Source organism: Musa acuminata, chromosome BXJ2-3 (assembly GCF_036884655.1).
Source record: "Musa acuminata AAA Group cultivar baxijiao chromosome BXJ2-3, Cavendish_Baxijiao_AAA, whole genome shotgun sequence".
In the NCBI taxonomy this organism is placed as follows: Eukaryota; Viridiplantae; Streptophyta; class Magnoliopsida; order Zingiberales; family Musaceae; genus Musa; species Musa acuminata.
Genome location: NC_088340.1, coordinates 44426490 through 44444578, shown reverse-complemented (window position 1 = coordinate 44444578; position 18089 = coordinate 44426490). Strand labels below are relative to the sequence as shown.

The 18089-nt window shown below is 38.5% G+C and overlaps 1 protein-coding gene across 3 annotated transcripts; it reads left to right on the top strand.

Moving 5' to 3' along the window:
- The first annotated feature begins 1924 nt into the window (after window positions 1-1924).
- LOC103980032 (glutamate synthase [NADH], amyloplastic) lies at window positions 1925-17884 on the top strand. 3 transcript variants are annotated; one of them, XM_009396319.3, is made up of 23 exons: window positions 1925-2156; window positions 2424-2996; window positions 3079-3198; window positions 3432-3545; window positions 5343-5495; window positions 5609-5709; window positions 5924-6020; window positions 6489-6598; window positions 6707-6810; window positions 6974-7153; window positions 7237-7580; window positions 7660-7730; window positions 7812-8281; window positions 8635-9504; window positions 10174-10328; window positions 10614-10775; window positions 11047-12615; window positions 12980-13198; window positions 14354-14622; window positions 15705-16010; window positions 16580-16847; window positions 17027-17284; window positions 17446-17884. In XM_009396319.3, exons 2-23 carry the CDS (start codon window positions 2631-2633, stop codon window positions 17662-17664), a joined length of 6525 nt encoding a protein of 2174 aa, XP_009394594.2. In that variant the 5' UTR covers window positions 1925-2156; window positions 2424-2630; the 3' UTR covers window positions 17665-17884. The 3 variants fall into 3 exon arrangements, with proteins under 3 accessions (XP_009394594.2, XP_064957694.1, XP_064957693.1); XM_065101622.1 differs by lacking the exons at window positions 1925-2156; window positions 2424-2996; window positions 3079-3198; window positions 3432-3545; window positions 5343-5495 and adding an exon at window positions 6249-6301 and having other exon boundaries at window positions 5668-5709; XM_065101621.1 differs by lacking the exons at window positions 1925-2156; window positions 2424-2996; window positions 3079-3198; window positions 3432-3545; window positions 5343-5495 and adding an exon at window positions 6249-6313 and having other exon boundaries at window positions 5668-5709.
- Window positions 17885-18089: the final 205 nt, after the last annotated feature.

The following is an 18089-nucleotide window of genomic DNA, read 5'->3' as shown; positions in this document are numbered from 1 at the left end:
GTAGGCACATCTCTTCACCGACAAATACTAATGGTGGTATCTGGAAGCAGAGTAGAGTTATGGGCTTAGCTATTTGTGGTTCTTATTTTAATTCCTGGATTGGTGATTCATCATCCTTCATCCAGTGATCCTCCTCCTCCTCGTCTATCTTTGGGAATCTCGAATTCGTTTACAACTCTGCTTAAATTTAAGTAGCAGTCGACCCTATATGAATAAGTATGAAATCTAAGGCTTTGTAGGCATATCCAATTTACATCTTCTATTGTTGTTCACAGGTATTACGAGTTTTTATTTATTTTATTATTATTATTATTATTATTATTATTATATATATATATATATATAATTTCATTATTTTCATGAAATTATATTATTATAATTTGAGTTTAAGATGAGTTATTTATTGTTTTTCTTATATCCCTTCGGACGGACGACGAATGTTGAAGTTGAGCTACCTAATCGTTCATTTGTTTTTATTTGGAACCCATATCGACAGTGTTCAAATATTCCTTATAAATCATCAAGTTAATAAATCTCATGTAAAGTATTACTTTCAATCCTCGGATATCTACTACTTATCTACGCAATACATGATTTTGTATACTTATGGCTCATATATATTTTATTTATAATACATAAAAATAATAACTTATGATCAATGACAAGATGAGGAGATATATTCACTATAATTTTCATCCTGCAAAGTTACTGATCCCTCCTATTGTATTGTATTGTATTGTATTGTATTGTATTGTGGTGATATTGATAGAATTTTCATCCTACAAAGATTTTGACATGTGAATTCTCATTAATGTCTCGAATAAAATATTTAATAATTAGATAAAATCATTTATCATCTCATAGGTTTTTTGTTTTGTGCTCGATAGAACCCTATACAACCTCCTCATCTTTTAATATTCTATACATTTATTTCTCATTAACAAAGGCATCTATAGTGGTCAATGTGACCTCCTTAAATATTTGTCCCTATCCAATATGGATAATCTTTTTAGTGCTCGATACAATTCTCTATCTAAAGTGTCCTACTTAATTTCTTCATCGATAAAAAAAACATCTTTCAACAATTGATATGCTTCAGAGGTAGGTATTTGTGGTGACCGATGTCAAAAGCAAAGCATATAGAAAATATTTTTGAAATTCAAAGAATATTTTCTTAAATCATAAAAAAAACTAGGATGGCCCATATTATTATAAATAAAAGAATCTTTTCTCCCTTCAATGTCAGTCGAAAAGCTTTATGTCATTTTGATTCTATTATTCTGTTCCTCTTGAAAATTGGAGAGGCTCTTTGCTTGTATCATTGTCGGATTTTTTTTTAGTATCGTAATATAAATTATTTTTTTAAACAAAAATTAGATTATCTTTTTTAGATTAAAAATTGAAAAAAAATTTAGATTTTTTAATTAGTATCGTAGTATAAATTATTTTTTTTAACAAAAATTGTTTCGATGGTGATAATTACTGAAATTATTAAACATAATATCCGCCGTGGATTATTTAATTATCCTATATATGGAAAACAAAACAAAAACCGTAACCGTCGCTGAGGTAAGCGATGACGGCAACCGCAATCCAGTAACGGTATATCTGTTGACCGAAAAGCCCGAACCAGAGTGGGTTCTCGTCGTTCGGGTGGGCCCCTCATTCCGAGCGGCTGTCGCGTGCCACATAGACGCAGCTGCGATGACGCGTCGCGATAAAAGGAGTCCACGTTGTGACGCCGGACCCCACACTTTTGACACACGCAGGTCTCTCAGAAACAACAAGAAATGATACGAGATAAGAAGGGAGCTACAAACTCGGCGGGTAGATTGGGGGTGGGGCCCTCGTGAACATCGAACCCTCGCCTGCCTATAAATAAAGCCTCTCCTGCCCTCCGCAAAGCCAGCGGGCAGCCCACGCGGAGAGTGCGAGGAAGCAATAGAGAACGAGATCGAGATCGTTTGGGAGACGGAGCCTCGTCCCTTCTCTCTGTTTCCGTTATTCGCTCATTCACCCATCTTTCGGTAGATCCATAGACGGGGAGGGGAGGTGCTTGTGAATGCAGCCATCTTTATTCGCTCGTGAATGCCGGGAGAGGAGGAGGCGTTCTGAGGTGTGTTGGTGGAAGGAGATCGGCCGACTACCGTATCGAGGTCGAGTAAAAGAAATGTGAAGGATCCTTAGGGTTCGTTCTAGAGATGCATGCGATGTCGACCGACCTCGAAACTATTTTTTGGCTTTTGTTGTTTTTGGGGTTTGTCTGTGTGCTGAATCCAAAGATTCCTCGGAAGTTCTCTTGTTTTTTTTAATTATTATTCCTTTTGTAGATTCTGTTCTTGTATTCCTGCTTCTAGATCCATCTGGTGATTCTTTTTTTGGTATCATCGAGCTTCATTCTTGGGTTTCCTCATGTTTTGCAGGAGAAATCCGCTCCCGGAACAGTGCTCTTGAACGATCCCTTCGGCGTCTCTTTCTTCTATCATAACTCGATCTAGTATAAATCCGTCATCCTTTTGGCCCGATTCGGTTGAAGCTTTCTGAGACCTCTCAAAGACTCAGCCTTTAAACCTCGAGAAAGAAATCGCATTTTTCCCGTCGATTTCTTTGCAAGCCAAAGCTCCTCATCTATGGCGGCAGTCCCAGGGTCCGCCTTTAACCTACGAAGCCTACCGGTGTCTCTCCCTTCCGTCGTCAACCATAAGCCTAGTGTCTGCCGCGGCGGTAGAGCTGTGCGATGCTCTGCCTTCGGACGAGCTCAGACGATGCATTTGGAGAGCTATTTTCTCGGGGCGAAGCTTCGAGCATGTGAACGTGTTCAGCTGTGGCGGACGGATGGCCCCGGACGTTCTCCGAAGCTGAGGGTCGTCTCTCCATCAATGTCCCTGTCTAGGGTGCCGGAGAAGCCCCTCGGTCTCTATGATCCATCCTTCGATAAAGATTCTTGTGGTGTTGGTTTTATTGCCGAGCTCTCCGGCGACTATAGCCGGAAAACTGTACGTCTCTGCTCACATCCGTCGAGTGTATTCTTGATCATCAGAGTTGGTTTATGGCCTGTCATGGTTGGCAAATCCGCAGGTCGCTGATGCTTTGGAGATGCTGCTAAGAATGAGCCATCGCGGGGCATGTGGCTGTGAGACTAACACAGGTGATGGAGCTGGCATTCTTGTAGCGCTCCCTCATGAGTTCTTCAAGGAGGCACGTACCTTGTCTTTTCCAGGGTCTTTATTCCATGTCAAAGATGTCATGTTTTAACTTAAATGTGTGTTTGTATACATTTTTGTTTGTTTCTTTAATTTTTTTTTTGTATGCCCTGTAGATCGGTCAATGAAAATTTTGAGCATCTGGCAAGTGTCCAATTCTTCTTATTGCTGGATATAATCCTTATTCATCATGATGCTTTTGTTTATTTTTTGTTCTGTGTGTTTTAGGTGATCAAGGATGTGGGGATTCAACTGCCACCACCCGGTCAATATGCAGTTGGCATGTTTTTCTTGCCAACAGATGACGGTCGCAGGAAGGAAAGCAAAGTTGTTTTTGCTAAGGTAGATGCTAATGATGATTAACCTTAAAGAACTGGTACCACCTATGCGGTGATCCTGTTCTGCTTTCTCTGAAAAGAATGATTTTCTTTTAAGCTTTTTGGCTCCTTTAATTTTTGGCAAAAGTGTGCTGGTGTTTTGCTAAGGTTGGTGTTGGTGTTAGAGGTATTAGTGAACTCATGACTTCATTCTGGAGGGTCTAGGTTGCTATTGTGGTTGATTATTCATGATGCTCTTTTTTTCCTTGGCATTTGTTTGTACTATTCAACTGCAAGCTTCAGCTACTTTTTATGTTCCTTCATAATTTAACTTGTTCTTGGTCAAACTATTATTGATATTCTTATATATTCCTAACTTTGTATTCTGGAAGTTAATTGTGTCCCATAACAGTGACATAATAAGGATCGATGTAAGATTTTATTTATAATTCTTCTTCAAACTCCATGATTCTGTTGTTTCTTTGCGTTTTTTTACCTTTCTAAGATCTTCTTAGATAATCTGTTTTATTGCATTATTAGGGAAATTTGAGAATTTAAAATTCTTGTGCCATAACTATCAGGTTTGGTTGACTAAAGAAATACAACTGCATGTCTAAATCCTATTCTGTTTTTGACTGGCTGTGCCAGGCTGTCCTGAGAAGTATGACTTTTTTGGTAGTGTGAATTATCAATCACTCTCATTATAACCAAGTTAAAGAGCAATCATCTATCACTATTGCCTACACATACTAAATATCACACTGTATTACTTGTCACTTCTCCTGTCCAATTATTTCTTGCTTCTGTCTGTTCCTCAAACCACTAAAAGGCATCCTACTTCTTTATCTTGTTAGCCCTGCTTCTGCTAACATTCTATGTTTCTTCTGCCATTTTTCCCTCTTTGTGTAAATTGTTGTATATCTCTAGTTTAGTTGCCTTACTCAAATGGGATGATTTTAGAGAGCAAAATTGAGATAGGGAGATACCTTAAAGAAAAGTGGAGTGATGAGATTACCCTTGCATGATGTAAGTGAGAGGTACTGTTGCAGATAAGGGAATAAACCTTAAGTTCCTTCTTATGGCTTGTTTGGACAATCAAAATATGGTAGTCACCAATATCGGATCTTATAGGTTGTGTCAGATTTAAACTGATAAAGGAAAAATAAATCATCTTTTTTCTTTTGCTGAATCAATGGCCAACAAGGTTAGAATCCATGGTCGTTGATTAGAACTTCTAAATCCATGAAGCAAATCCATGGTAAATCAACATTTACATGTGTTATGATTGAGACAAAAAAGAGTAGAAAGTCAATTTTAAGAAAATTTTTTTTTCAATATATATAAAAAGAGTCAGCTACAGCCTCCTGTGATATTTGAGTGCAGGCCCTTCTTATTATATAACAGCATTATTTTAGGTGATTCAAATAAATATAAAAGCAAACATATATGTGCTATTGTGGGATTGGCCAATAAGCTGTGACACATTTCCTATTTGCTTGGAGAAATCAAAGCTTACGATGCTTATCAGTCAGGTTTTTTCTCATTTCTGAAACCTACCTTAGTTTTTCTTCTCTTGAAGAAGCTATGATTTATTATTTTTAACAATGAAAAATTTGTTTTCACACCATAAAATTAGTAGTGGTAAAAGCTTTCCTTGGATGCTGACCTTAGTTTGCTTTGTCTTTGGATGTCATGCCAGGTATTCACTTATAGGTTTCATTTTTTACCTTTTTATTATTTCTGAATGAATTTTTCTTTAGTCTGTGTCACCTAAAATATATGGCCTAAAAACAGTCAGATTGATAATTGAGTGGGCATGCAGGTAGCAGAATCTTTGGGACATGTGGTTCTTGGCTGGCGCAGTGTACCGACAGATAATAGAGATCTGGGTGTGTCTGCACTACAGACAGAGCCTATCATCGAACAAGTTTTCCTTGCTCCAAGTTCACGGTCGAGTGCTGATTTTGAGCAACAGGTTCAGTAACTTGTCATGATTATGTCTTTTCTAGTGCAGGCTTGTAAGATAATGACTGATTTTCATAACTTATTTTATCATTTGATTTAACTCTTGTTTCTGAATGTATCTAGATGTACATATTGCGGCGGGTTTCAATGGTAGCCATTCGAGATGCTCTGAATCTGCAGTATGGTGGAGCTAAGGACTTCTATATATGTTCACTCTCTTCCAGGTTAGTTTTTGTATTTCTTGTCATCTATTTTCTTGAGTGAAAGCATTGGATTGCTTTTCCAAATGATGGGATATTATTGTTGGAAGTTATACCCAACTAAGAAATTAAAAAAAAGAGCTTTGCGTTCGACGTTAATTGTTTTTCTTTTTACCTTTGGTGGATAGATTTCTGGATCTTCTGAAATCAGCATCACTGACTTATCTGACTTTGGCAGGACTGTTGTTTATAAAGGTCAACTGAAACCTGTTCAATTGAAGGACTACTATTATGCAGATCTTGGAGATGAAAGGTTTACAAGTTACATGGCCCTGGTAAATATAATCCTATCTGACCTTCTTCTTTATGTGCAAACACTGATCAATGAAGCCCTCAAGGAGACTCTGGTAGTGGGACTCTTAAGGTTAAATGCAGTTATGAGGCATTAAAATTTATATTATCTCATACTCTGCTGTATTCGGTGCTACTTTAATTTGAGTACTGAATAATTTGGGTGGGTTGGTGAGATTTCATAGTTGATAACTTAGTAAACCATGTTGCAGAATCATGATGCAGTGCTTCCCATGGTCAGTGGGAGGAGAGTTCCAATTTGAAGGTGAAAATAATGGTATTTGCCTAAAGTAGCTTAGGTTTCTGTGTTATTTTGTATTGGAAGTTAAAAATAACACAATTTATGGTGCTTTAAGTGCATTGATACAAGATATATGAGATTTCGATTGGACCCCAGAGTACAAGTTTAAAAGGTTCAATCTAGATCCCTGAGAAATAATGTCCATATGCAGGTACACTCACGATTTTCCACAAATACCTTCCCTAGTTGGGATCGTGCACAACCGATGCGTGTTTTGGGTCACAATGGAGAAATCAACACATTGCGAGGAAATGTAAATTGGTACGTTTTTGAAGGCAGCGTCGGTTATGGTGTTGGATGTCATTTATATCTAAACTGAAAAGCATGTTTAGATTGACATCTTATGTTTTTTTTTTTTTCGCTTTACAGGATGAAGGCACGGGAAGGTCTTTTAAAGTGCAGGGAACTAGACTTATCAAGGAATGATATGGAGAAACTTCTACCCATTGTTGACGCTAGCTCATCAGATTCTGGTAGGATCTAGCTTGTTACTTCTTTTGTTACTTTCTAGTGTACTTTTGCTTGTTAAATATATGTTGTATTTCGTTTCTTTCTGAACATGTAGGTATCGAGTGTGCAGTTGCTTATATCATATATATATGATGGCTTGATCTAAAATGATTTGCATGTGATTAGGGGCATTTGATGGTGTTCTTGAACTTTTGGTCCGTGCTGGTAGAAGTCTACCCGAAGCTGTTATGATGATGATACCTGAGGCATGGCAAAATGAAAACAACATGGACCCCGATAAAAAGGCTCTGTATGAATATTTCTCTGCCCTCATGGAGCCCTGGGATGGACCTGCTCTTATATCTTGTGAGATTCTGTACAGGTGCATACTAAATAGAACTCCATCTAACATAGTAACTCTTACGACGTGTTCTGATTTTATCTTACAGTTACGGATGGTCACTATCTTGGAGCAACACTGGATCGTAATGGTCTGAGACCTGGTCGCTTTTACATCACACATAGTGGACGTGTTATCATGGCCAGTGAAGTAGGTGTCGTAGACATTAGTCCTGCAGATGTGTCGAGAAAAGGAAGGCTCAACCCTGGAATGATGCTTTTAGTGGATTTTGAAAATCATACCGTTGTTGATGATGAGAAATTGAAGAAGCAGTACTCACAAGCCAGACCATACAGGGAATGGCTTAAGAGACAAAAGATTTCTCTTGAAGAAATTGTCAATTCCTATCCTAAAAGTGATAGGATCCCTCCAAGCATATTTGGGACTGCACCAGTAAGTCTATGTATTGTTATTTGAAGGAATTGTGTTTCATGTTTGTGTTTGCATATATGAGATTGTTTATTGTTCTTAGGCTCAAAATCATGATGAGAACATGGAGAATATGGGAATTTGTGGTCTTTTGGCCCCACTTAAAGCCTTTGGGTAACTTAAAACTTAGCAAAGTTACCTTTTAGTTCATTCTACTTGCATAAAGATGTATGTCCTGAAATTGATTACTTGCAGCTACACTACTGAAGCTTTGGATATGCTGTTGTTGCCCATGGCAAAAGATGCCACTGAAGCTCTAGGTTCTATGGGAAATGATGCTCCCTTGGCTGTGATGTCGAACAGAGAAAAACTTTCCTTTGAGTACTTTAAGCAGATGTTTGCTCAAGTTACAAACCCTCCAATTGATCCAATTCGAGAGAAAATAGTTACATCTATGGAGTGCATGATTGGTCCAGAAGGCGATCTTACTGAAACCACTGAAGAGCAGTGTCATCGCCTCTCATTGGAAGGGCCTCTTTTATCCATTGATGAAATGCAAGCTATAAAAAAGATGAACTATAGAGGTTGGCGCAGCAAGGTGCTTGACATCACATATCCCAAAAAGCATGGTCGAAAGGGTTTAGAGGAAACCCTGGACAGGATTTGCTTGGAAGCTTGTGATGCAATTCATGGGGGCTATACAACTCTTGTACTGTCTGACAGAGGTGAGAGGTTGAGAAATTTAGTGTATTCATCATCTTTGACTGTGTAAGCGCACGATAACAATCATGTCCCTATATTGTACTTTTTTGTGTTTTGTTCATCTCTAGTCATGTTACTTTCAGCAATCACCTCTTTTCATTCTCCTTTTTTATAACCAGATTGTTCTTGCACACTTGTCTTATTGATCGATTTCAGTTTACATGCTGTCATTATCTCTCTGATTTCCTTACTCTTTCATTGGATATTGTGATCCTTATTTCTTCCTTGTATCAATTACATGCTGCCGGATGTTTCTGATATTTCATATTATGAATTGTAATGTTAAAAAGAGGGTCACTCCATGTCTTTGATATAGGTTTTTCATCTGACCGTGTTGCGGTAAGTTCCCTCTTGGCAGTTGGTGCTGTTCATCAACATCTAGTCTCAACACTAGAGAGGACACGCATTGGATTGTTAGTGGAATCTGCAGAGCCACGTGAAGTGCATCATTTTTGTACTCTTGTTGGATTTGGTGCAGATGCTATCTGCCCATATTTGGCCATAGAGACAATTTGGCGATTGAAGATTGATGGAAAAATCTCTCCTAGAGCGGATGGCAAGTTTCATTCCCGAGAGGATCTTGTCAAGAGGTACTTCAAAGCAAGCAACTATGGAATGATGAAAGTTCTCGCCAAAATGGGAATATCCACTCTTGCATCTTACAAGGGAGCACAGATTTTTGAAGCTCTAGGTCTTTCTTCTGAGGTGATCCAGAAATGCTTCAAAGGAACACCAAGTAGAGTTGAAGGTGCAACATTTGAAATGCTTGCTGGGGATGCCCTTCGTCTTCATGAATTGGCATTTCCAACCAGAGTTTTGCCACTGGGAAGCGCAGAAGCATTGGCATTGCCTAATCCTGGGGATTACCACTGGAGAAAGGGAGGTGAAGTGCACCTTAATGACCCCCTTGCAATTGCTAAGTTACAGGAGGCGGCCAGAGCTAATAGTGTTGCAGCATACAAAGAATATTCTAGGTGTATACAGGAGCTGAACAAGACATGCAATTTGCGTGGTATGCTTAAGTTTAAAGATGTTTGTGCAAAGATTGCCTTGGATGAAGTGGAACCTGCTAGCGAGATTGTTAAGCGATTCTGCACTGGAGCTATGAGTTATGGTTCAATATCATTGGAAACGCACACTACTCTAGCTATCGCAATGAATAAGATTGGAGGAAAATCTAATACTGGTATGATTCTTTTCAGAGAGGCGATAGAATCTTTTGAGAAACTGATTTTTTCATAATTAGAAGCATCACCTGTTCACACCTAGGCCATCTGGAAGGATTGTAGCTTCTTTCGTTCCAAGACTGCATAAATTGTTTTCATCTGATTAAGAGAACTGCTTTGTTATATGCGGTTGGCTCCTTAGTTTAGTGCTTCCTGCTAATTTATCATTGATCCTTTATAGTCAGTGGAAGTAGCCTTTCAGAACTTATAAACTGATGTTTTCTGTTCTAAAGTGTTCAACTATTGAAGCAGTCATATATTTAGTATTGCTTTGTAGGTGTCTTTAACGAGTAATTCAGAAATTTCTGCTACTTTGCTTCAAAGTATTAAGCAATTCAAGGCCCCTTGCTGTTCTTTCGTGTGTCAGTAACTTTCAGTTATACCATACCTATATTAGGATGTTTTAAAAAATGAGAACATTGGTCTACATGTTCAGTCCGTCTAATGCTTTAATTTATTTATACATTAAAAAAAATAGATCAAAATTTTTACAAGGAAAATGCAAGATTATAGGTTGCAAACTTGGTGCCTCTTGATTGTTTTTTTGTTTGACAACATTTGGCTGAGGGAGAGAGAAATTGTCGTTTATCTGGTCATTCTAACTTATTTCTGGTCCCTTCTTTTTGAAGGGGAGGGAGGTGAGCAACCTTCTCGAATGAAGCCTTATTCAGATGGTTCCATGAATCTAGAGAGGAGTGCGATTAAACAAGTGGCAAGTGGCAGGTTTGGAGTGACAAGCTACTACCTAACCAATGCTGATGAACTCCAGATAAAGATGGCTCAGGTAATTACCACATGCTCAACAATCCTTGTCCAATAAATCTTCTTTATATGAAATTTGAACAATGGGGACTCTTCTACCTTTGCGCCTCCTCTTTCCTCCTATTGGAACATAAGTTCCTCTTGTTTTTGTATCTATGTTCATGGACAGATGATGCCGAGTCTACAAAGCATTAATGTGTCTTTGTATAACTGATGAATACCTTAGCAATTTGGTGAGGTCAATTTTTTCTGGAATTTATGCTGCTTGTCATGTGCTTTTGTTCAACAGACTTCTGCTGTTGTGCAGGGTGCCAAGCCTGGTGAAGGAGGAGAACTTCCAGGTCATAAAGTTATTGGCGATATTGCGGTCACAAGAAATTCCATTGCTGGTGTGGGCCTCATTAGTCCTCCTCCTCACCATGATATATATTCAATTGAGGACCTTGCACAACTTATTCATGACCTTAAGGTATTTGATCATGATAAATTAACACTCCTCTTAAATTGGTTTCCTATGTTGGTGATTAATAAAAATATTTTGTTGTATAAAGATTGATAATGTAGTAATTTTCCTGCTTCAGTTACATTTTATGGTCTTTGTAATTCCTTTCTATGAGAACTTATTGCCAGTAAGACAGCATGAGGAGCTTTGCAAATTGCATTTTGGTTTGCTCGTATGACAGTCTTTGCATTCATGTAACATATCAATCAAATCCCTAAATTCTTTTTTCTTTTTGTAGAACTCAAATCCAGGTGCTCGAATCAGTGTTAAACTAGTGTCTGAGGCCGGCGTTGGAGTAATTGCTAGTGGAGCTGTGAAAGGGCATGCGGACCATGTTTTGATTTCTGGCCATGATGGAGGCACCGGAGCTTCTCGTTGGACTGGAATTAAAAATGCAGGGCTTCCTTGGGAGCTGGGGTTGGCAGAGACACATCAGACTCTAGTTGCAAATGACCTCCGTGGCCGAACAGTCCTGCAAACTGATGGCCAGTTGAAAACAGGCAGAGATGTTGCAATTGCTGCTTTACTTGGTGCAGAGGAGTTTGGTTTCAGCACTGCACCTCTGATAACTCTTGGTTGCATTATGATGCGAAAATGCCACCAGAATACTTGCCCAGTTGGCATTGCCACTCAAGATCCTGTACTTCGAGAAAAATTTGCTGGGGAACCTCAGCATGTCATAAACTTCTTTTTTATGCTGGCAGAGGAAGTCCGTGAGATCATGTCACAGCTGGGCTTCCGAACAATTAATGAAATGGTTGGTCGTGTTGACATGCTTGAGATTGATAAAGAGTTGATTAAGAGCAATGAAAAATTGGGAAATATCAATCTGTCATTGCTGCTTAGACCTGCAGCTGATATTCGACCAGGAGCTGCTCAATACTGCATTCAGAAACAGGATCATGGACTGGAGATGGCAATAGATCAGGAGCTTATCTCTCTATCAAAAGCTGCACTTGAAAAAGGCCTTCCTGTCTATATTGAAAAACCAATCTGTAATGTAAATCGTGCTGTTGGTACCATGCTTAGCCATGAAGTCACTAAACAGTATCAATTGAATGGGTTGCCTTCAGATACCATACATATTAAGCTAGTTGGAAGTGCTGGTCAAAGCCTAGGGGCCTTTCTATGCCCTGGAATCACCCTTGAGCTTGAAGGTGACAGCAATGACTATGTTGGGAAAGGATTATCCGGTGGCAAGATCATAGTATATCCTCCAAGAGAAAGCCAATTTGATCCAAAAGAAAATATTGTCATAGGAAATGTTGCATTATATGGAGCCACAAGCGGGGAGGCATATTTTAGTGGAATGGCAGCAGAAAGGTTCTGTGTCCGTAACTCAGGTGCTAGAACAGTTGTTGAAGGCATTGGAGATCACGGGTGTGAGTATATGACTGGTGGTATTGTTGTTATTCTTGGAAAAACTGGGAGAAACTTTGCTGCAGGTATGAGCGGTGGAATCGCTTATGTTTCTGATGTCGATGGGATGTTTCATACAAGATGTAATCTTGAATTGGTCGATCTTGAAAAGGTTGAGGATGAGGCAGATATAACAACATTGAGAATGATGATACAGCAACATCAGCGTCATACGAGCAGTGTGTTAGCAAGAGAAGTCCTTTGCAACTTTGGCGCTTTGTTACCCAAGTTTGTGAAAGTATTTCCGAGAGACTACAAGAGAGTTCTTCAGAAATTTAAGATAGAGCAAGCTGCCAAAGAGGCCAAGGAACAAGAAGAAAAAGAAATGATGGAGAAGGATGCGTTTGAAGAACTCAAGAAATTGGCAACAGTATCTTTGAATGGGAAGGTAAAATACTTCATGACAGTGATAGGAATTGTTTCTGGTTTTCAAAATTTTTCCTTATAAAGATAGTCAAAAATCTCTTCAGCAATATTATCTCAACCCATATTTTCTATAATTGTATCTTTCATCCTGCTTTCTCGATCATGTCCATCTTTGGTGTTAATATGGTGGTAATTCTCCCCTAATTTTCTTTCTTAGGGATTTTTTATTGATTCTGCAAAATTATTCATGCTTTCAAATACCATTTGATCCAAGAAAATTTACTTCTTCCTGTATAAAATCTGTTGAATTTTGACTTGCAAAGCCAGTGTTAGATTTCCTTTGGAGTGATAGACTTTAAAACTAAATAGAGTGTTTGAATCTACAGAAGGCAGAAGAATTAGCTGCACCAAAAAGGCCAACGTTGGTTGATAATGCTGTCAAGCATCGAGGTTTTATTGCTTATGAGCGGCAGGGTATTTCATATAGGGACCCTAATGATCGAATTAAAGATTGGAAAGAAGTTTTCATGGAATCGGAGCCTGGGCCACTAATGAAAACCCAATCTGCTCGCTGCATGGACTGTGGAACTCCTTTTTGTCATCAGGTAATATGAAATTATTTGCACCAAATCATGGATGCCATTTGATGTTCTTTTGTATTGATGATGTTATTCGACTCAATGTAGTTTATTCTGTTGTCCTATTTCTCAATGTTGATATCTATGTCCAAAATATTTGGTCGTCTCTTATATTTTACTCTTACGTATTAGAGTTTGATATGATCTCGGTAAGAGTTACATAGGTCTATTCCTATAGTATAACGGGTTATTACCTTGAAAACACTAAGTCGTTGAAGTCTAAAACTGTCAGTCATTGCAGATTAATGCTGTTATCCAAAAATTTTAGTAACATAAAAACAATAGAATACTAAAACTTATCATAGGTCATAAATATTTTTAGGTTCTCAATTCTATCTGTATTCTTTTATTTAATATCTAACAATTTTAGAGTTATTTAATTTTATGCAAGATCAGTTAACAAATTTTGTTAACTGATCGGTTTATGTGGACCTAAAGCAGATTATTATTTTTTATCTGTTTTCTAATGCATAGAATTCTGTTCTTCTAAATGCAACCAAAATTGTAGCTTGAAAATTTTTATTGTATTGTTAGGTTTACAATGGCGTAATATAATATAAAATGATAAGTACGTTTGAGTCATACATTAACTACCATTTTTAAGTTTACAACGTCTTTCAGGAATATAGAACACTGTTATTTTTATTTTGGTTATAAAATTGTTGCTTATGATGTCTTAAAGAACCTAATTGCATAAAGAGCATCAACTAGTAATTAAGTCCATCTCAGTCAGTTTTACCCGTACAATTAGCAAGCAAAAATGGGCCTAGTTAAACTATGCAAAATACATTGTATTTTGGAGTAGATTTTTATCGTTATGCTTTTAGGTCCAGCAAGATAAAGCTTGCAAGAGGCTTTTGTACTGTCTTTAGCCAGAATGGTAATCTTGATCTTGATCTTGATGAGTCTTTGCTGGATGTTTGACTTTCTAATAGTTCTGTTCCTCTTTCCTTTGCTGCCATAGAGCAGAAATTTCTTTATGCCTCATTGTTGCTGGGTGGGGCTTTCATAACTTCCTACCTGTGGTTCAGATCAATGCCTGAGCATATATGTTTCAGTACCTTCATTTATGCTATATATAATTACATCTTAAATATTTTTTTAATCACTTTCATCTTGCAGGAGACTTCTGGGTGCCCTCTTGGGAATAAGATACCAGAATTTAATGAACTGGTCCATCAGAATAGGTGGCGTGAAGCTGTGGATCGGCTTTTGGAGACAAATAACTTCCCAGAATTTACTGGTCGAGTCTGCCCTGCTCCTTGTGAAGGATCATGTGTTCTCGGCATCATTGAGAATCCTGTATCTATTAAAAGCATAGAGTGTGCCATCATAGACAAGGCATTTGAAGAAGGATGGATGGTACCTCGTCCTCCACAACAGAGAACAGGGTAATTTTTCCTTATTTTTGCTATGTCAAGCAATCATCACATATTCGTGGATGTTACAATGGATATATCGGATAGTGGAGTCACCAATGAGCCATGTGCCTTACATGATGCCTATTAGCAAACGATTTTGGTTTTTGATGAAAAATCAATGCCTTTATACGTGGAAGATTGTTACACCCCAAACTCCCCAACTTTTGAAGTGGGATGATGATAGTGAAGAGATAGGGCTAGCTGTTTCTGCTGCTAACAACTGTGCTCAAGCATGTTGGCCACTTGGTTCCAGTTTTGTTATATCCAAGTTGTTGAGTTAGTAAGTTGACCAGGTTGGATTGTGACAATATCAATGGAAATACACAATATTCTTTACTGATCTGATGGTAAGGGTTTTAAAAGATTTCTTACATAAAATTATTCCATTCTCATTGAATGAGTAATTGTTCCAGTCTTGGAAGCATTCAATCGTTCCAAGGGTGTTGCAGTTGTCCATTTCTTCCGTAGATTGGTTGAGTTCCCTTTTGTTGTTTCAATTGTATCCCTGAAGTCATTTAAACTTGTGCAGAACCACCTGTTATCTGTTAGCAAGATACTCTATGACAGATAAGTAATAATGCACTGAAACATATATAATCTCATGAATTTGCTTGCCACCATATATAAGAAAGATATCTTCAATCGATGTCGTGTTGTGGGTGAATCATTTATAAATTAGGTTATATGCCTGTTTTTCCTTATATGTATTGATTTGGATGCTTCATTCTTGTCGTGGTAAATTTTTCATTGATCAGTTATTTATATTAACAAGCAGTTTATTGGTCTCTTTCATTTGTTTCAAACGATATGTATATGTATATGTATATATATATGTATATGTATATGTATATGTATATATATGTACATATATATACATATATATACATATATAGTGAAACAGTTGTATGCATAAGATGGGAACGAATTGGCTTTTCTTACTTGTGAATGTTGTAATTTAGATGTTTAATTTATTGACGTATTGGCTTTTCTTACTTCTGAATGTTGTAATTTATATGGTTAATTTATTGGCGTATCTTGGATAACTGATACAGAAAGAGAGTTGCCATTGTTGGTAGCGGTCCAGCTGGTCTTGCTGCTGCTGATCAGTTGAATAAAATGGGTCACTTGGTCACCGTTTATGAACGTGCTGACCGCATTGGTGGCCTAATGATGTATGGAGTTCCAAACATGAAGGCTGACAAGGTTGGGATTGTTCAGCGCCGTGTAGACCTAATGACTGCGGAAGGTGTTAAGTTTGTGGTCAATGCCAATGTTGGAATTGACCCCACGTACTCCCTCAACCGTCTTCGTGGTGAGAATGATGCAATTGTGTTGGCTTGTGGAGCTACAAAACCAAGGTGATACAAGTTTCTGCAAAACTTGCTTTGGATATACGCAGATAATAACAAAGTTAGATAACCCTTTTATTTGACTTAAGCATGCATCTTTTCTTAAAGCACTCAATTATATATCATGCTAGATTTTCAACACAAAAGCAAAATAAATGCTGCACATTGTTTCAGTTTTTTTTTTTTTGCATTTATGAGGAATCCTTTTAGGCATGGAATTAATCCTGTTGATTCTCTTACGGATTCTGAGTCATCTTTGTTTCCTGAAAATTTTCCCATCCTACTATTTCAGAACCCCTGAAAGCTTGATAAACTTTCACCTCCACGTATAAACATTCTTTTCCCGAGTAACGAACCCCAGTCTGGATTTAGTTCAAATTCCTGCCAAACCTGCAATTATTATGATGTTTGCAATGAATAACATGCTCACTTTTATGTTATGTTACTGTGGTGTCTTGACTGATGTATACCATAATGTCTTTCTGTCGATGCTCGGTTATCCTCTTAAATGTAAAAGCCATTTTGACCCTGGTGTATCATGGGATGGGCGGGTGCACTAAAAATGCTTCTTTGTGCAGGGATCTTCCTGTTCCTGGACGAGAGCTCTCTGGAATTCATTTTGCGATGGAGTTTCTTCATGCAAACACAAAAAGCTTGCTCGATAGCAATCTGCGGGACGGTAAATACTTATCTGCCAAGGGGAAGAAGGTGATTGTGATAGGTGGAGGAGATACAGGAACGGATTGTGTAGCGACATCCATCCGACATGGCTGCAACAACATGATAAATCTAGAACTCCTTTCTAAGCCACCTCAGGAAAGAGCACCGGGCAATCCGTGGCCCCAGGTACATCTCTATCCCTTGGTACCACTACCACTAATTCATTCATATGTTAGGATTGCCTTTTTGGATAAAATTCAACCAAATTTCGTCATCACACAGTGCCAATGATGATTCCGATTGTGTTCCATGTTATATATATGGTAAGATCATAGTGGTAACGGGGTTGTTTTGTCTTGTCGCAGTGGCCTCGTATTTTTCGAGTGGATTATGGTCACCAAGAAGCTTCAGCTAAGTTCAGAAAAGACCCACGATGCTATGAGGTCCTGACGAAGCGATTCGTGGGAGATGAAAATGGAGCTGTGAAAGGCCTGGAGACGGTACGCGTACACTGGGAACGGGATAGCAGTGGCAAATTCCAGTTTGATGAAATCAAGGGTTCGGAAGAGATGATAGAGGCCGACTTGGTTCTCTTAGCTATGGGTTTCCTTGGCCCTGAATCCGTGAGTTCTTTTTCCGTCATGTACTTACTATATTTCTAGCCCTTTACTATCATCTATTTGGGTAGTTGGCCCCTTTTTCTTGAAGTTTAATCTCTGGTGGAAGTCAATCTTGTGTCTCCCTTGCGTATCTGACTCGAGCTAGCAATCGACCATTCTCGCAGACAATTGCGGATCAGCTGGGTCTAGAGCGAGACAAGAGGTCAAACTTCAAGGCTGACTATGGGCGTTTCTTGACCAGCGTCGAGGGGGTGTTTGCTGTAGGAGACTGCAGGAGGGGGCAGTCGCTCGTGGTTTGGGCAATCAACGAGGGCCGGCAAGCCGCCTCACAGATAGACAAATATCTGATGCTTCTTGCGAGTAGGGAGACTCCATACTTTTAGCGATGGGGCAGTCGCTCGTGGTTTGGTTTGCTTCTTGCTGATGCTGATGCTTTTAGCGATGGTGGTGTTATTAGATTGATTGATGGTGCCGATTTACTTAATAGATTTGGTGGTCTTTTATGATTTCTTTCTTTCTTTTTTTTGTCCTTCTGCATGATATATATTTTTTTGTACAGAATCTTCTGTTGTGGATGCAATAAAGAATGTACAGTTTCTCCTCTCTTTTTTTTTTTTCCAAAAAAAAAAAAAGAGAATTGATTGAGAAGAGGCATCGTAGCAAGTCTGTTGTGGGTATCGAGCATTTAATGCCTGGATCCGAATCCACATCCCGATTCACGAACGAAGTTAATAGCTGAGGCTGAGGTCGAAGCGCATACATAGTTGCTACAAATGAGTTGCAGTCCCCCCATAACATCAATCAGATA

Coding starts and splice junctions, on each gene's coding strand:
- LOC103980032 (XM_009396319.3), top strand. CDS start 2,631: ATGGCGGCAGTCCCAGGGTCCGCCTTTAACCTACGAAGCCTACCGGTG. Junction 14,623..15,704: donor CCTCCACAACAGAGAACAGG/GTAATTTTTCCT, acceptor TAACTGATACAG/AAAGAGAGTTGCCATTGTTG. Junction 16,011..16,579: donor TGTGGAGCTACAAAACCAAG/GTGATACAAGTT, acceptor TTCTTTGTGCAG/GGATCTTCCTGTTCCTGGAC.